At 46.6% G+C, this 19,222-nt stretch overlaps 1 protein-coding gene across 1 annotated transcript in view; it reads right to left on the reverse strand.

Moving 5' to 3' along the window:
• Nucleotides 1-3,211: 3,211 nt before the first annotated feature.
• LOC136386452 (bridge-like lipid transfer protein family member 1) overlaps nucleotides 3,212-19,222 on the reverse strand; it is a 59,751-nt gene continuing 43,740 nt past the window's right edge. The window contains exons 2-5 of the mRNA XM_066357864.1: nucleotides 8,765-8,976; nucleotides 6,710-6,968; nucleotides 3,683-3,765; nucleotides 3,212-3,352 (exon numbers count right to left, since the gene is read on the reverse strand). Of these exons, the coding sequence (XP_066213961.1) occupies nucleotides 3,212-3,352; nucleotides 3,683-3,765; nucleotides 6,710-6,968; nucleotides 8,765-8,920 (639 nt within the window). The 5' untranslated portion in view covers nucleotides 8,921-8,976. The remainder of the gene's footprint in view (nucleotides 3,353-3,682; nucleotides 3,766-6,709; nucleotides 6,969-8,764; nucleotides 8,977-19,222) is intronic.

Genomic DNA, 19,222 nt, shown 5'->3' on the forward strand with positions numbered 1-19,222 from the left:
CAAAACATTAGTCTCAGAACAGCAAATGTGGGAACAGAATTGGGTTATATATGCTGATTGCTGGCAGGGACTAATAGCAAGGTTTCAGGGGTCTCCAAACTTTTTACACAGGGGCCCAGTTCACTGTCCCTCAGACCATTGGAGGGCTGCCAAATACAGTGGTCCTCTCACTGACCACCAATGAAAGAGGTGCCCCTTCCAGAAGTGCAGTGGGGGCTGGATAAATGGCCTCAGGGGGCCGCAGTTTGGGGACGCCTGGTACATGGTAGAGAGGCTGCAGTTGCCGGCATACCTGATCTATGAGCTGACAAAAATTCATTTAAAAATTCCTTTTAGGCCCTGGCCAGTTGGCTTAGTGGTAGTGTCAGCCCAGTGTGTCAATATCCCAGGTTCAATTCCCAGTCAGGGCACACAGGAGTAGCAACCATCTGCTTCTCCCCCCACCTTTTCTCTCTCTTTCTCTCTCTCTCTCTTTCTTTCTCCCTCCCTCCCTCCCTCCCTCCCCTGGGTGCTAAGGATGGCTCCATGGCCTCACCTCAGGTGCTAAAAATAGCTTGGTTGCTGAGCAACAGAGCTCTCCCCAGATGGGCAGAGCATTGCCCCTATAGGGGACTTGCCAGGTGTATCCCAGTCAGGATACATGTGAAAGTCTGTGTCTCTACTTCTTTTTAAAAAAATCCCTTTTAATTTAAATTTGTATTTATTTTTCTTTAATACTTGCTTGTTGTAGAAAACTTGACACATACCAAAAAGTATAAATAAGAAATAATTAGGCCTGACCTTTGGTGGCGCAGTGGATAAAGCGTCGACCTGGAAACGCTGAAGTCGCCGGTTCAAAACCCTGGGCTTGCCTGGTCAAGGCACATATGGGAGTTGATGCTTCCTGCTCCCCCCTCCCCCTTCTTTCTCTCTTTTACTCTCTTTCCTCTCTAAAAAATTTTAAAAAAAAGAAAAAAAAATATTATAGTGCATATTATTCACTATCTGGATAAGAAGACTAATTTATAATTGGTGGGAGAACAAAGACCTTAGATTTCGACCATCCCTGGTTGGAGGAAGCGGGAGGAATATTGTGGCAGATGGCAGTACTTTGCTTCTCCTGGGACCAGATCACTTGGAGAGAGAACCAAAAAGCAATAATATTTTTCTGCTGAACCACCAAACAGATTTCATATATATTAATATTTTAGTGAACCATGAAACTAGCCTAAATTATTTACATAAGAAGTATTTAGTAAAACAGTGTGCAACAGAATTATTTTCTAAAAATTTTGAAAATGAATAGAACTAACTATTAAAGTAATGGCCGATAAGAACTTAAATTGAAGCTCTCATTGGTTAAGTCAGAGTCCGTAACCAGGAGAGTCTTCTAAAAGGCAAGTCTGGGCAAAGCAAAAAACACTTGCTCTTAATGAAGGTGTGTGTGGCAAGAGCAAACCCTGAAGTGTGAGGCAGGGGAGCCCAGACAGACAGCAGAGGCAGCAATGGCTGGACTAGACACAGGTGACAATAATGGAAGGTGGTGGAAAGCCTTCAGGCCCCTAGGAATCAAGATGAAATAGATACAGAAGGCCGAGGAGAATCATTTCACTTCAGAGTTGATTAGTATGGATTGACCCATAGAATGTGTACGAAAGTTGATCACAGGGCCTTGTAAGTACGAGGCACTCAGATATTCATCATGAATTGAGGGTGCGGCAGTGCACAGTACAGTGTGGAAAAGGTTAGAGTAATAGAAGAGAGGTTGGAAACGTCATGGCTTCCTTGGCTCGATTTTTGCTTTGACAGGGGCATTCCACCTAATTAAATGAGTAAACTATTTACAGGCTGGGTTCACTCAGCCAAGCTTTCATGCTTCTCCATTAGGGAGAGTATTTCTTTTAGGCTTATAAATATCAACCATTAGATGAAAGCATTCCGCTCTCATACACTAATGTCAAGAACAGGAAGGACATTTTGTTTCTCCCTTTTCAAGATCCTCTCCCTTCGATCTGATGGGGCATCACCTCTCACATTGTGTTCTGTCTGATTGGGCCACCTTCCTCAGAAGCATGTGGGAGCTTGTTAAACGTCCAGGCCCCTGCATCACACGGGAAGTGTCGGGCCATCCCCGTTTATTGGAGGCTCGCAAGGACTAGCGAGCAAATAAACAACAAAAGGGAAAGAGCTAATAAACGAAGGAAAACTCGCTATGCGCAGTAGGGCAAGGGAGCAGGAAAATGGCACTCACGGTGTCGGGAGAGCGATCTGGGAGAATCGCCGCCCAGGACAAGCACCCATAGACGTACATAGGCCACACACACGTGCCTCTGCCATGTGCTCACGCACTAATCAAGCACAGTGCTTGCAGCTGGTAACCCTGCGAGCAAGCCTAACGCAGCTGCCCCACATTCCACCCGTTTAGGGCTGCTCGCCACATGACAGGTTTCTTCCGCGATGGTCCCTGTGTGAAGAGTGAGGTACGTTACAAAAAAACAGTACAGACTACAGCAACAGAATTACAAAACACAGCTATGGGCGAAATGATAGAGTAGTCAGTGGCACCTAAAGAGGCAAATCTTTCCCCTCTGGCACAATCCAGGCCAGAGTTCTGTCTGCAGACAGCACCATAGCTGGTACCAGATGCTGCCCCAGCCGGGCATACCAAACCTCACTGGCCTGCACCCCGGGATCTGCTGGGTCCATGTGCAGCAAAATGGGAGAACTCATTAGTGGTCACAAGGAAATGACAAAGGTGCCCTTCATAATGCTGTCCCCCTGAGCACTCAAGGGATAATACACTTCTACCTTAGGTGGCCAGGGGCTGGTTGACGGAGGAGTTAACTGGAGGTCCACCTCTAGCCCCTTACCCCACGGTGCCAACAAGGCCACTATAATGCTGGTGGCCACAGTCATGGCCAGGCAGGTCCACACCGGATTCGGGCAGATGGTAGAAAAACTGTGAAGCTGGAAAGTGTCAGGCCATACCCGTTTGATAAAGTCTCACAATGGAGGACAAGCACACAGGCAGGAGAAACCGACTCTCAGGCAAACAAACCGCAAAATGGCCCCTCGCAGTGGCGGGCAGGCAATCCGCCATCCGCCATCCGCCATCCGCCATCCGCCATCCGCCATCCGCCATCCGCCATCCGCCATCCGCCATCTCTACTCTCTCTTGAGCACAAGCCCCCTAGCCTTATATAGGCCCTGCACACGTGCTTCTGCCACGCACTCACGCACAATTAAGCACAGTGCTTGCAGCTGGTAACCCCACGAGCAAGCCTAACACACCTGCCCCACAGCTATCCATCATAGGTGGGGGGCCTGTACGGTCCAGGCCAGGTCCATCGAAGCCGTTGGCCTTTAAGGAGGGCTATTGGGGCAGGCAAGAGCATGGTGCCCTGCTGTCCAAGGCCCGGCTTGAGAAAGCATCCTTGGTGCATATCTGCAACTGAATGGAAGCAGCTGCCCGGTGCAGGAGGGCCTCTACCGCAGCTGGGCTCCCCTATCGAGGTCTCTCATTCAAAATCTGGAGTACTGTCCACAAGCAGTGTGTCCATCCAGTAACGGAGCCGGTGCCCCCCTCCTGTCGCTGCCCCTGCTTTAGGAGTCCATTATACCACTCAGTGATACCAGCAGCCTGGGGGTGCTAGGGAACATGGTACTTCCAGTCCACCCCCAGCTCTTGAGCCCATTGCCTCACCCCTGAACTAGTGAAATGGGTACCATTGTCACTTTCAAGGACCAGCGGCAAAGTGCTTGCAGCTGGTAAACCCGCAAGCAAACCTAACACAGATGCCCCACACCATGTGACATCACTTAATGTGGGCTTGAGAAGAGACACTTTTACATAATAGCTCCACCAAAATGGATGTAAATAATCTCAAAATCATAAATAATAGTAAAATGTAGGAAATAATCAGGAATTGATAAGTTTGAGTATTACCTTTGTCTTTATTTATTTTTTTTTTTATTTATTTATTTATTTTTTTCATTTTTCTGAAGCTGGAAACAGGGAGAGACAGTCAGACAGACTCCCGCATGCGCCCGACCGGGATCCACCCAGCACGCCCACCATGGGGCGGCGCTCTGCCCACCAGGGGGCGATGCTCTGCCCATCCTGGGCGTCGCCATATTGCGACCAGAGCCACTCTAGCGCCTGGGGCAGAGGCCGAGGAGCCATCCCCAGCGCCCGGGCCATCTTTGCTCCAATGGAGCCTTGGCTGCGGGAGGGGAAGAGAGAGACAGAGAGGAAAGCGCGGCGGAGGGGTGGAGAAGCAAATGGGCGCTTCTCCTGTGTGCCCTGGCCGGGAATCGAACCCGGGTCCTCCGCACGCTAGGCCGACGCTCTACCGCTGAGCCAACCGGCCAGGGCCTTACCTTTGTCTTTATTATAATTCATCTTGTAATTTAAAATTTAATTATTACTTTAACACAGTTGCCCCACACCTGGTCAAGGCACATACAGGAAGCAACTACTATGAGTAGGTACTTCCCACTTCTCCGGCTTCTTGCTCTCTCTTTCTCCTCTCTTTCTCTCTCTCTCTCAAAAAAAGTACCTTCTCCACGCATCCTTAAAAATAATGATGGTGGTTATCAAATTATGGTATAAATCTTATGATATATGAAATATATCTTAATAAAGCAGTTATCAAAAAAGAAAATTGGAAATGGCATAAGTATATGATTTTTGGAATAACTACTGACTACTTCCCCATTCTTAAAAGTGAATTTCTGAAAAATATATATATATATTGGATTTTACTGGTGGTGACACAGTGGGTAGATCCTTGACCTGGAACACTGAGGTCCTGTGGGACAGCTGTGTTAGGCTTGCTCACAGGGTTACCAGCTGCAATCACTTTGCTTGATTAGTGCATGAGCACATGGCAGAGGCACGTGTGCAGAGCTTATATAAGGCTATGGGTGCTTGTGCTCTAGAGAGATGAGATATGGTGGGTTGTGGTGCACAGATTGCCTGCCCGCCACTGTGAGGGGCCATTTTGCTGTTTGTTTGCCTGAGAAGTGGTTCCCCCTGCCTGTGTGCTTGTCCACCGTTGTGAGACTTTATTAAATGAAATGGCCAATGCTTTTCAGCTCTACAGATTTTTTGCTGTATGCCCAAATCCAATGTGGACCTTCCTGGCCTTGGCTACTGGCATTACAGGTTCCCAGTTCAAAACCCCGAGGTCACCAGCTTGAGTGCAGTGTCGCTGGCTTGACCACAGGATTATCAGCATGATCCCAAAGTTACAAGTTTGAGCCCAAGGTCTCTGGCTTCAGCAAGAGGTCGCTGGCTTGGCTTGAGTCCCCACCCCCCAACAAGGCTCATACAAGAAGCAATCAATGCACAACTAAAGTGAAGCAACTACAAGTTGTTGCTTCTCACTCTCTCTCCTCTTTCTCATATGTATGTGTGTATGATAACAAGGTATTACATAATTTCAATCAATTCTGCATGCAAATGGGTTTCTTTTAATAGAAAATTTCAAGCATATTTTAAAATGATGGGACATTCTAAGGGAGCAGCATTTGTTCTGGCTTTGCCATTAACTTTATGACTTTGGGCAAGTAGCTTCCCCCTCCCTAGGCCTCGTTTTCCCTACTTGCAAAATAAGAGATTGGGCGCATGATATTTCAAGTCCTTGTAACTCTAACTGGCGATTTCACCAACTAATCTAGTCAGTTTGTATTTTCCCTTTAACAGTTGTTTTTAGGCCATTGTATAATTTCAGTTACCCCCACTAGGGGGTAGCCAGAGAAAGGAGATGAAGCTCAAAAAGATTTCTTTTATAGTTGTATTCTTTGCAGCCAGTTCTGGCCAAAAATAAAATAATAATAATAATAATAATAATAATAATAATAATAGACATTACAAGGTAAAAATAAAATGTGGATTTGTTAGTTTCATTTTTCTTAGCTATTGTGCTTCTATATTACAAAAATTAATTACAAGATAGGTGTTTTACATAATTTTATTCAATGTAAGAAAATCAAGTATAAAATCACCTTGTCCAGAATGTCTATCCCCAGCTAAGAAATTTATTTGTTACTATTGAATAAATCAATCTTCAAGCTCAGCTCTTTCCCATTTTTTTTATATCATTAAAACTTATATTTATATAGAAAGTATATCTTATTCATCTCTGTCTTCCCTAAAACATTGCATCGATCTTGTGTAGCCCAGGTATATTATTCATAATTGTTAAATAAAAATATGCTAATGATTATTACAAATGTTTTTAAAATTTTAGGAATACCAGAATAACTTTCGTTAAAAGATACCTTCACGCCTGACCAGGCGGTGGCGCAGTGGATAGAGCGTCAGACTGGGATGCGGAAGACCCAGGTTCGAGACCCCGAGGTCGCCAGCTTGAGTGTGGGCTCATCTGGTTTGAGCAAAAATTCGCCAGCTTGGACCCAAGGTCGCTGGCTCCAGCAAGGGGTTACTCGGTCTGCTGAAGGCCCGCAGTCAAGGCACATATGAGAGGGCAATCAATGAACAACTAAGGTGTCGCAATGCGCAACGAAAAAACTAATGATTGATGCTTCTCATCTCTCCGTTCCTGTCTGTCTGTCCCTGTCTACCCCTCACTCTGACTCTCTCTCTGTCTCTGTAAAAAAAATAAAATAAAAAAAAGATACCTTCACCATTAATGTAAAGGTAGAAAATATATAATGGCAAGCTTCCCCCTGACATGTAGCAAAGTAATGCCAAACGTGCACCCACCAGCTGCGGCTTGTCCTGTAGTCCGGGAACACACCTCATAGGTGCCGTCGGGAACCACACAGGCATTCATCACGAGATCCCCGCGGATTTCCGGTTTCCAGTCGTCCCACGATGTCTCAAAGCTGTCCGCGAAACGGATGCAAAAGTTTTTGAAGTGCCCCTTGCTAACCAGAGACTCCGAGGAGCAGGCGGTGAAGAGGGTGCTTTCGATGGTCAGCACCAAGGCAGAGCCAGTGTCGAGGTCTCCGGTGTGGTTAGACTGCAAAACATATCGCAGAGGACAAAAGGTGACAGCTCTTTAAATTTAGAAGTTCATGTAGAATTCACAGGCATAAAGATCTATAAAGGGGCCCTGGCCGGTTGGCTCAGTGGTAGAGCGTCGGCCTGGTGTGCAGAAGTCCCAGGTTCGATTCCCGGCCAGGGCACACAGGAGAAGCGCCCATCTGCTTCTCCACCCCTCCCCCTCTCCTTCCTCTCTGTCTCTCTCTTCCCCTCCCGCAGCGAGGCTCCATTGGAGCAAAGATGGCCCGGGCGCTGGGGATGGCTCCTTGGCCTCTGCCCCAGGCACTGGAGTGGCTCTGGTCGCAACAGAGCGACCACCCCGGAAGGGCAGAGCATCGCCCCCCGGTGGGCGTGCCGGGTGGATCCCGGTGGGGCGCATGCGGGAGTCTGTCTGACTCTTTCTCCCCGTTTCCAGCTTCAGAAAAATACAAAAAAAAAAAAAAAGATCTATAAAGGGTCAAACCAGAAAGCATCATTAAAGAGCAGTGTAGAAAGATGCCTACTTTTAAAAATTAGATTGCTCAAGTGAAATGACTTTTTTTTTTTTTTTTTTTCATTTTTCTGAAGCTGGAAACAGGGAGAGACAGACAGACTCCCGCATGCGCCCGACCGGGATCCACCCGGCACGCCCACCAGGGGGCGACGCTCTGCCCACCAGGGGGCGATGCTTTGCCCATCCTGGGCGTTGCTCTGCCGCGACCAGAGCCATCCCCAGCGCCTGGGCCATTTTTGCTCCAATGGAGCTTTGGCTGCGGGAGGGGAAGAGAGAGACAGAGAGGAAAGCGCGGCGGAGGGGTGGAGAAGCAGATGGGCGCTTCTCCTGTGTGCCCTGGCCGGGAATCGAACCCGGGTCCTCCGCATGCTAGGCCTAAGCTCTACCGCTGAGCCAACCAGCCAGGGCTTTTTTTTTTTTTAAACTAAGTTTGCAAAAGGCTAATTATCTGCTTTTCTATCAGAAGCTCCTGTTTTCGCTGTGGAGAGTGCTGGTCTCATTCTGACCACCACTGGTGTGCAAAGCCTTCCTGCATCACGTCCATTATGTCATTGAACCCTTACCATTCAACTCCTCAGAGACAAACATATGACACATTGCTAATCCTCAACCCCGAGCTTGTTCTAACATCATCTTCCAAACAAAATACTAAAAGGTAAATCCATTCAGCAATTGCTTATAGGCCCCTGTACTTGTTATAACTTCTTGGTCTGACATGGTTTCTTGTCTTTTCTCTCTCACACACATGTGCATGCAAACATGTGATTCTGAGAATTGGTGCCAAATTATGAAGAGAAAATTCTTGTTTTATCCAGGTGAACACATGCCATGGAAGTTTCATTATCATTAAACATCAGCTTAAAGGCACTCTGCACTTCCCTACCCTATGTTAGATGAGGTTATTAAACATTATTGAATAGTAGTCTTAAATGTTCTGTTTCTGTTTTTTAACAAGTATATGCCAAAGGCCTGTTTGCTAAAACAACATGAACAGTAAGAAGACTCTGAAAACTGAGCTGCTTATTGGCCAAGATCAAAATTCAGAGTTATCAGAGGAGTGTCAGTCTCCCCACTATTCTGAGGCACATGAGTGCCTCAGTCTTATGCGATTCGCATTGAATACATTGTAGGCAAATGAAGGGGTTCAATCTTACTTGCTATCTACCAAAGTCAAGTTATAAGCTGTTGTCATGGAAAATTTATTGAGATACTCTATCTCCCTAGGACTTGAAGCAGAAAAGCCTGGCTCTGAGTGGCCAACGGTGATCTGAGCTTCACACCTGGGCAGCATTTGTGATAGGCAGGCAAATTCCAAGGTCATTCACAGTGAGCTGCAGGAAGAGTGTTCCGAAGGCCTGGGCGGAGGTCTGCTGGATGCCAGGCAGCATGTCCACCACCTCCTTGGTGGCCGTGTGGATGTCCTTGTGCAAAGCCATCCGCTGCTCATTCCAGTTGTCATAGGCAGCCTTGTAGTTCAGCCAGAACAGCACAGCTTTTGATGAGTAAGGCAGGGCAAAAAGAAATTATAAGTCAAAACTGTGAAGATACAGGGCAGGTCAATCTCACTAGCTGCAAAGTCCCATGGATCGATAAAAATTTCTCCCAGAAAACTGTAGTCTTAGAACTGGAAAGGATCTAAGAAGATATCGTCGACCTGAACAAGGAGAAAAAGAAGCAGAAAGCAGACAATTGCAAAACAGCAGGAAGAGGAAGATAATCTAGGTCTACAGTCAGAGAGGCGGGGCTTAGAGAGAGGTCAGAGAAGCACAGTCAGAGAGGCGGGGCTTAGAGAGGTCAGAGGAGCACAGTCAGAAAGGTGGGACTTAGAGAGAGGTCAGAGGAGCACAGTCAGAAAGGTGGGACTTAGAGAGAGGTCAGAGGAGCACAGTCAGAGAGGCGGGGCTTAGAGAGGTCAGAGGAGCACAGTCAGAAAGGCGAGGCTTAGAGAGAGGTCAGAGGAGCACGGTCAGAAAGGCGGGGCTTAGAGAGAGGTCAGAGGAGCACGGTCAGAGAGGCGGGGCTTAGAGAGAGGTCAGAGGAGCACAGTCAGAGAGGCGGGGCTTAGAGAGAGGTCAGAATAGCACAGTCAGAGAGGCGGGGCTTAGAGAGAGGTCAGAGGAGCACAGAGAGCTTTCCCATTTTTTTTTTTTTTTTTTTAAGCTGGAAACAGGGAGAGACAGTCAGACAGACTCCCGCATGCGCCCGACCGGGATCCACCCGGCACGCCCACCAGGGGCGACGCTCTGCCCACCAGGGGGCGATGCTCTGCCCATCCTGGGCATCGCCATGTTGCGACCAGAGCCACTCTAGCGCCTGAGGCAGAGGCCACAGAGCCATCCCCAGCGCCCGGGCCGTCTTTGCTCCAATGGAGCCTTGGCTGCGGGAGGGGAAGAGAGAGACAGAGAGGAAAGCGCGGCGGAGGGGGTGGAGAAGCAAATGGGCGCTTCTCCTGTGTGCCCTGGCCGGGAATCGAACCCTGGTCCTCCGCACGCTAGGCCGACGCTCTACCGCTGAGCCAACCGGCCAGGGCCTTTCCCATTTTTTACTGACATTTCTAATCAAGAATTTTGATCAGGAAATTTCATTGATTTCCATTTATTTACCACAAACAATTCCTGCTCTCTGGGCTTCCTTCCTTCCTTCCTTCCTTCCTTCCTTCCTTCCTTCCTTCCTTCCTTCCTTCCTTCCTCCCTTCCTCCCTTCCTCCCTTCCTCCCTCCCTCCCCTCCCTCCCTCCTTCCTTCCTTCATTCCTTCCTTCCATGTTTCTTAGGAGCAGGAGAGACAGACAGAAACATCAATCTGTTCCTGTATGTGCCCCGGCCGTGGAGAGAACTCACAACCTTTGCGTGGATGATGTTTTAACAAACCAAACTATCTGGCCAAGGCTGGATAACTTCCTAATCAACTTTGTTTCCCATTGCTCCCCAGAAATTATCCTGTACCCTAGACAATACAGCCTTCCATAAAAGTCCCACAAACGTAGCCTGGGTGTTTGTGGGGCTGACCTAGCTGTGGGGTGATAGAGCCACAAGATGGAATCAAAATATTTTATTTTGGCCCTGGCTGTTTGGCTCAGCGGCAGAGCATCAGCCTGGCATATGGAAATCCCGGGTTTGATTCCCAGCCAGGGCAAACAGGAGAAGCACCCACCTGCTTCTCCACCCTTCCCCCTCTCCTTCCTCTCTCTCTCTCTTCCCCTCCTGCAGCCAAGGCTCCATTGGAGCAGAACTGTCCCGGGCACTGAGGATGGCTCCATGGCCTCTGCCTCAGGCACTAGAATGGTCCCAGTTGCAATGGAGCATCGCCCCCTGGTGGGCATGCCGGGTGGACCCCAGTCAGGCAAATGTGGGAGTCTGTCTGCCTCCCACCCCACCCCCCTTCTCACTTCAGAAAAATACAAAAAAAGTCTTATTTCACAGAGCTCCATGGAGAAATGGCTGATTTCACGGCTAGTCGAGGTAGGTACAGATGAGCCTGGAACACATTATGCCAGAAATTAGGGAAGTACTCAAAATAAATGACAGGTGAATGTCACAAAGACAGGAACCAGTTTGAAAGGGCAATAGGCCAAATCTATGACAAATTGAGAACCAAAGTAGAGCAATGAATTATGAAACATTGAAAAACTAGAGAATCATGAGTCCAGACCACTAATAAATAGGGAAATAAATAAATAAATAAATGAAATAGAGGAGAAGGGTTTTTGTTTACAGTGGAGTGCAACTGGTGAAGGTGAAGGAGGTACCTGAGTTGGAAAATCAGCATTTCGCAAACATGTTAAATATTGGTCAGATACGAATCAGCATTGACTTGTGATTAAAAGTAAGATATTCGCATGGTCTTATAGTATCGCTTATTAATTGCATGGTTTAATAAAAGCTGTACAGTGAAGAAATTGTACAAGGACACCTTGACCAAGTGATCAAATTAACATAACCCGTGGGTGTGGATAGACAATGTGAGCCTCCAGATGTGAGACCCTGAGAAGAACCTTGTACCACTTAGATAATATTTCAGCTGAGAATGCGTCACCTGGATCTAATCATGAGGAAACATTAAAAAACAAAGTCCAAGTAAGAAACATTTTGTTGAAGAAAATAAGAAGAGAGTGGCTAGCCCTGGCTGGTTGGCTCAGTGGTAAAGCGTCGGCCTGGCATGTGGAAGCCCCAGGTTTGATTCTGGGTTAGGGCACACAGGAGAGGCAACCGTCTGCTTTTCCACCTCTCCCTGTCCCTCTCCCTGTCCCTCTCCCTCTTCCTCTCTCTCTTTCCTACAGCCAGTGGCTCGATTGGTTCAAGCACATAGGCTTTGGGCACTGTGGATAGCTCAGCTGATTCGAGCATCATCCCCAGATGGGTGTTGCCGGGTGGATCCTGGTCAGAGCACATGCAGGAGTCTGTCTCTCTATCTCCCCTCCCATCACTTGGAAAGAAGAAAAAAAAGGAGGGGGATGATAAATGTATTCTTCAAAAATACCAATATCATAAAACACAAAGAAAGTTTATGGAAATGTTCACAGATTAAAGGAAATGAAAGAGACATGACAATTAAATACATACCTGATCCTAGACTGGGTCCTGTATAGGAGTGGGAATAATGATATAAAGGATATCATTGGGTCATTTGACAAAATTAGAAAACAATGGTAGGCCTGACCTGTGGTGGCGCAGTGGATAGAGCATTGACCTGGAATACTGAGGTCGCTGGCACAAGACCTGGGCTTGCCTGGTCAGGGCACATATGGGAGTTGATGCTTCCTGCTCTTCCCCCTCCTTCTCTCTTTCTCTCCTCTCTCTCTCTCTCTCTCTCTCTCTAAAAATGAATAAATAAAATCTAAAAATAAAAAAGAAAATAATGGTAGATAAATATTAAATTTACTGAAGGTGATAACAGTGCTGAGTTGATGTAAAGGAATACCCTTGTTCCTATGAAATACACATGGAAATATTGGCTCACAAATTATGTAATTTATTCTCAAGTGGTTCAGAAAAAATATAAATACGCATATACTGAGAGAGAAAGCATGTGCAAATGAGTTATAAGGGTAATAATAAGTAGTCTCTGTACCATTCTAATTCTTCCAACATTTTTTAAATTTTGAAATTATCTCTAAATGTAAAAGTGTAAAAAATATAAGTGGTTGCAAAGCCTGCCCAGGCCCCTAAGATCTCTGTGACCACAGGCACCATATATGACTTCACAGCAGAGGCAGTTTCCCATCATTGAGCACTTATGGGCCAGGCGCTGTGGTAAGCATTCTACGAGCATTTTCACAGTCCTCAGAATAATAGAACTGCTTTATCCTGGTTGTATAGATGAGGAAACTGATCATCAGAGAAGTTCAGTAACTTGCCCAAGCTCATCTAGTTATTATGTGGCTGTGCTGAAATTTGAACCCAGGCCTGATACTAATACCCTATTTCCAAAGAAGAGAATAGTTCTTAGTCATACTTTTTTTTTCTTTTTCCAAAGCAATCATATTATTCTAAAATATTATTTAGCTAATTTATTTTACATTGTAATAATTTCTTTTTAAAAAAGATTTTATTTATTGATTTACAGAGAGAAGAGACAGAAGGATGGGGAATGAGAAGTATCAACTCATAGCTGCTTCACTTTAGTTGTTCATTGATTGATTGCTTGTTGTATGTGCCTTGACTGGGCAAGTCCTGGGTTTCAAACCGGCGACCTCAGCATTCCAGGTCAACACTCCATCCACTGCGCCACCACGGGCCAGGCTGTAATAATTTCTTTTCTGTTTTCCCCCACTGCTCACAAGGACAGAGATCTTTGTCTCGTATGTTTGATGATCAATTTCCAGGCATCTGGAATAATGTCTGACACTTAGTAGGTGCTTAGTAACGTTTGTAATGAAGACTAACACCTTAGGAGTGTTAGGAGGACTAAATAGATGATGTATAGATAGATAACACTTTGGTATCCTTTGCTGTGACTTTTTTTTTTTAAACAATTTTTTTTTAATTTATTTATTTTTTACAGAGACAGAGAGTGAGTCAGAGAGAGGGATAGACAGGGACAGACAGGAACGGGGAGAGAGATGAGAAGCATCAATCATTAGTTTTTCATTGCGCGTTGCAACACCTTAGTTGTTCATTGATTGCTTTCTCATATGTGCCTTGACCGCGGGCCTTCAGTAGACCGAATAGCCCCTCATTGGAGCCAGCGACTGTGGGTCCAAGCTGATGAGCTTTTTGCTCAAACCAGATGAGCCCACGCTCAAGCTGGTGACCTCAGGGTCTCGAACCTGGGTCCTCTGCATCCCAGTCCGACACTCTTTCCACTGCGCCACCGCGTGGTCAGGCTGTGACTTTTGAATGAGTGTGAAACTGTGTGTGTGTGTGTGTGTGTGTGTGTGTGTGTGTGACAGACAGACAGGAAGGGAGATGAGAAGCATCAACTCGTAGTTGCATCTCTTTAGTTGTTCATTAATTGCTTCTCATACATGCCTTAACTAAGGAGCTCCAGCTGAGCCAGTGACCCCTTGCTCAAGCCAGCGACCTTGGTCTGAAGCCAGTGATTATAGCGTCATGTTTACGATCCCACACTCAAGCTAGCGACCTTATGTTCAAGCTGTTGACCTCAGGGTTTTGAACCTCAGAGGTTGACACTCTATTCACTGTGCCACACCGGTCAGGCAAGTTTGTAGCTTTTGAGCAGAGTCCCTATTGGTTCTCTCAAAGTTTGAGAGTGACAAATCTCTGCTATTCAGACAACAAAGGTGGAGAGTCTTTTACCTTGTGTGCCTGTGATCAGCCAGGCCATAAGGTATACTCTGCTTGCATCTATGAAACACCTTAAAGGTACTAAATTGCTGGGAATTTTTTATTTTTATTTTTTTTTAATTTTTTTTATTTTTTATTTATTCATTTTAGACAGGAGAGGGAGAGACAGAGAGAGAGGAGAGACAGAGAAAGAGAAGGGGGAAGGAGCTGGAAGCATCAACTCCCATATGTGCCTTGACCAGGCAAGCCCAGGGTTTCGAACCGGCAACCTCAGCATTTCCAGGTCGACGCTTTATCCACTGTGCCACCACAGGTCAGGCTGGGAATTTTTTCTTAACAAACACAATTTGAAAATATGGGTAGCTTTCAATCTTTTTAAGTCCTGGACACTGGCAAGGAAAGCCTTCTTTCCCCAAGGAAGACAGAGTTTCCATGCCATTGGAAATGAGAATGTCATAGTAATATCTCCTTTCTAGGAGCCTCAGATAGGCTAAAAAACGTTGAGGGGTTGGCAGGAGGAGGTGGAAACTCAAGGCCAGACCAAACAACATTGAGATGTGAGGCATGTTCTTAATACATCATGCTGGCCCCATTTTAAAGAGGAAAAACAGCCCTGGCCGGCTGGCTCAGTGGTAGAGCATCAGCCTGGCATGCAGGAGTCCCGGGTTCAATTCCCGGCCAGGGCACACAGGAGAAGTGCCCACTTGCTTCTCCACCCCTCCCCCTCTCCTTCCTCTTGGTCTCTCTCTTCCCCTCCTGCAGCCAAGGCTCCATTGGAGCAAAGATGGCCCGGGCGCTGAGGATGGCTCCGTGGCCTCTGCCTCAGGCGCTAGAATGGCCCTGGTTGCAACAGAGCAACGCCCCAGATGGGCAGAGCATTGCCTCCTGGTGGGCGTGCCGGGTGGATCCCGTCAGGCACATGCGGGAGTCTGTCTGACTGCCTCCCCGTTTCCAACTTCAGAAAAATACCAAAAAAAAAAAAAAGAAAAAGAAAAAAGAATGAGAAAAATAGTATGACAGCCAAACAGAAGTAAGCAGTATGTGATTTTCATGAGAACAGTGTCTAGTTTTGTTAACCTCTTAATCCCAGCCTCTAGCCCAGTGCCTGGCGCATAGTAGGTACTCAGCAAATATTCATAAACCGATGGACTGTCAGCTTTGGTTACAGTAACAACCCCCAAATCTCAGATACTTACAACAACAAACCTTTCTCTCTTGCCTGTGGGTCTGTGGGCTGGCTGCAGGTCTACAAGGCTCAGCTAGCCTGGCTGCTCAGGCTTGGGGTCAAGTCTGTTCCTCACTCCAAGCCCCACACAAAAAAGAAGCAGCTACCTATAGTATACTCATCTTTCAGTGGATGACAGGAATACAAGAAGGAAGCGAAAAATGCAAGTGACCTCTTAAAGCCTCTGTTCAGAATTGATACACTATCATTTGAGCTCATGAATATCAGCCAAATGGAATCATTGATCAAAGCAGGTCACAGCCCTGGTCGGTTGGCTCAGTAGTAGAGCATCAGCCCGGCATATGGAAGTTGCGGATTCCCAGTCAGGACACACAGGAGAGGCGACCAACTGCTTCTCTATCCCTCCCTCTTCTCTCTCTCTCTCTCTCTCTCTCCTTCTCCCACAGCCCTGGCTTGATTCGAGCAAGTTGGCCCTGGGTGCTGAGCATGGCTCCATGGCCTCAGGCGCTGAAATATCTTGGTTGCTGAGCAACGGAACAGCGGCCCCAGATGGGCAGAGCATTGCCCTGTGGGGGGGCTTGCCAGGTGGATTCTGGTTGGGGTGCATGCAGGAGTCTGGCTCTCTGCCTCCCTGCCTCTAAGAAAAAGAAAGAAAAAACAGGTCACATGATGAAGCCCAAAGTTGATAGAATGGAGAAACACACTCCACATACTCAACTGGTCAGGGATAACTGCAAATTTGCATAGCAAAGGCTGCAGATGTACAATCCTCTTCTAGGAAGAAGGTAGAGATGACACTAATAATCCAACAGCACAGACACTCTTGTCCATACACCAGAGCAGCATTGAAGTGGCTGTTAAGGCCTGTTTATGTTATTCTGATTATAATTATTCATGCATTTGTGGCTTACTTAATTAAAGCCTATCTCTTATATACTGGGTAAGAGTCCTTGAGGGCCAGAATGGGGTCAGGTGAGGCTCCTCATTGAATCCCCAGCATGCAGAACAGTGCCCAGTATGTAGTAGATGCTTAACAAGTATCATTGAAATAATGGTTGAATAATGTGTGCTCCATTAGAGTTGTGACACTCCACACCTTTCTTTCCAGAATCTCTGAGTGTTTCACAGTTCAGTCAGAGACCGCCCTGTAATCACTTCAGAAAACAGAGGTCAGTGTTAGGATTTGTAAAGAAGTAATACAAAAAAACAAAGTTTGTCCAAGAGATTTGAGCAGAGGAATCTGCAAGCTGGATTTTTGGTGTGACTCTGCAATCACAGAATGCATCTGGAAAAACTTGATAAGAAAGGTTTCTCTGATGACACTTGATTTCTGGAATTTTTCCAGCAAAGCTGAATAGAGATAACACATTATCCAGTCTTGCACAAACTCTCCAGGACGTAAACCAGTAGGCAAACAAGAAAAACTCCTCTCACAAGCTTTGAGGGGGGAAAAGAAATCATTACTATCCATTTACTTCATCATGTTCAATAAATCTTGAACTGTTAAATAAAATGGGCCATATTCTCAGTTAACCCCCTGAGGGCTCCCTGTGCAGTCAGATTCAGATATTCTGTGAAGAAACCCAATATAGGGAGAAATTAAATGCCTACCTCACAGAGAAACAAAGGTAATGCCCTTCTATATAAATATACTCAGCACGTTTTCCCACTGAAGACCCCAAAGCAGAGGCGAATGAATGCTAGAACATAAGATTTCATTGACAAATCCACTCAAATTTTGCTTTTATTTCATGCTATGTCCAAATTGGTTGTAAAATAATAATGCCATTTAAAATGACGCAGCATCTAGTAAAATGAAGCCAGGAAGTTGTTCCTTGTCACTTTACATATGTCCCCTTCTTCATCCATCTGGCCCCACTCTTCCCTACACTCACTTATCTTTGTTTGAGAAACAGGCCGTTTGATCTTGTGCTGAAGCTGTTAACCAGATTATGATATTTAGATCTGCTTGGCTAGACTTTGCCACCTCATACAGGAAGGAATTCTTAAAAGGGATGCCAGAAGGGAGCTGAGGGTCTCCTAAACAAGTGAAAACCAAACAATTGAAATCACCAGAAACGAAAGGAAGTCTTACTTCAAGGGGCTTGAGGGAATTTCTCCGGGAGCTCTGTTGTGAATGGTATAGAAAGAAGCAAGGATCTTCCGGCTCTTCTGCACCCATGGCCTAATTTCGGATGTCACTCTAAAATCCCATGCCTCTTACTCTCACTTCTCTTCAGATCATATACACTTTAAAAATTTTTTTTTATTTTTTATTTATTCATTTTTAGAGAGAGAGGAGAGATAGAAGGGGGGAGGAGCAGGAAGCATCAACTCTCATATGTGCCTTAACCAGGCAAGCCCAGGGTTTTTTGTTTGTTTGTTTGTTTGTTTTGTTGTTGTTGTTGTTTTTTGGTTTTTTTTGGTGGGCCATAGTCTTTAATTCTAGCTTGCACCCAGAGGGCAAGTAAAAACACACACTGGGCTCCAAAACCCACTCACATTCAGTGCTCACAAAGCCACTGACTTATCCGAGTTTCCTAGAATCAAAGGTTTCTAGCTCACCAGCCTTATTCTTCTCAGTTCCCCATCTCCTTCCTTATCCCAGATACAAACTCTACACAAACTGGCATCTCACTCCGCACTCCGCCATCTTGGCTGCTTCTCCTGGCCTCCTCCACGTGGCTTCCTTCTGCTCTCTGCTCTGCTCTCTCCTCTAATCATCCCAGGAACCAAGAGCAGGTTTTGACCCGGAGACCTCAGTGTTCCAGGTTGACACTTTTTTTTTTTTTTTTTTTTGTATTTTTCTGAAGCTGGAAACGGGGAGAGACAGTCAGACAGACTCCCGCATGCGCCCGACCGAGATCCACCCGGCATGCCCACCAGGGCAACGCTCTGCCCACCAGGGGGCGATGCTCTGCCCCTCCAGGGCGTCGCTCTGTCGCGACCAGAGCCACTCTAGCGCCTGGGGCAGAGGCCAAGGAGCCATCCCCAGCGCCCGGGCCATCTCTGCTCCAATGGAGCCCCGGCTGCGGGAGGGGAAGAGAGAGACAGAGAGGAAGGAGGGGGAGGGTGGAGAAGCAAATGGGCGCTTCTCCTGTGTGCCCTGGCCGGGAATCAAACCCTGGTCCCCCGCACGCCAGGCCGACGCTCTACCGCTGAGCCAACCGGCCAGGGCCGACACTTTTTTTTTTTTTTTTTTTTACAGAGACAGAGAGTGAGTCAGAGAGAGGGATAGGCAGGGACAGACAGACAGGAATGGAGAGAGACAAGAAGCATCAATCATTAGTTTTTCATTGCGCGTTGCAACACCTTAGTTGTTCATTGATTGCTTTCTCATATGTGCCTTGACCGTGGGCCTTCAGCAGACCGAGTAACCCCTTGCTGGAGCCAGCGACCGTGGGTCTAAGCTGGTGAGCTTTTGCTCAAAGCAGATGAGCCCGCGCTCAAGCTGGTGAGCTCGGGGTCTCGAACCTGGATCCTCTGCATCCCAGTCTGACGCTCTATCCACTGTGCCACCACATGTCAGGCCATATACACCTTTAGCCTTTTAAAATCCCATGCCTTGAATCCATGACTCCACAAAAACCACCCAGTCTGTTTGCGCAATGGGAATGCATCTGCCTGGTGAGGTGTAGGTGGTCTGACCAGGTTACAGAGAGGTATCTGTTCGTGATTACAAGAGTAATTCATATTCATTGTGCAACAAATTGGAAAGTGTACAAAATGCCAGAAAAAAAAACCAAGATAATCTGTTGACCTAGAGCAATCCCATTTTGGCATATTTGCTTTTCAGCTTTTCTTTCTG

Source organism: Saccopteryx leptura, chromosome X (assembly GCF_036850995.1).
Source record: "Saccopteryx leptura isolate mSacLep1 chromosome X, mSacLep1_pri_phased_curated, whole genome shotgun sequence".
Classification (NCBI taxonomy): Eukaryota; Metazoa; Chordata; class Mammalia; order Chiroptera; family Emballonuridae; genus Saccopteryx; species Saccopteryx leptura.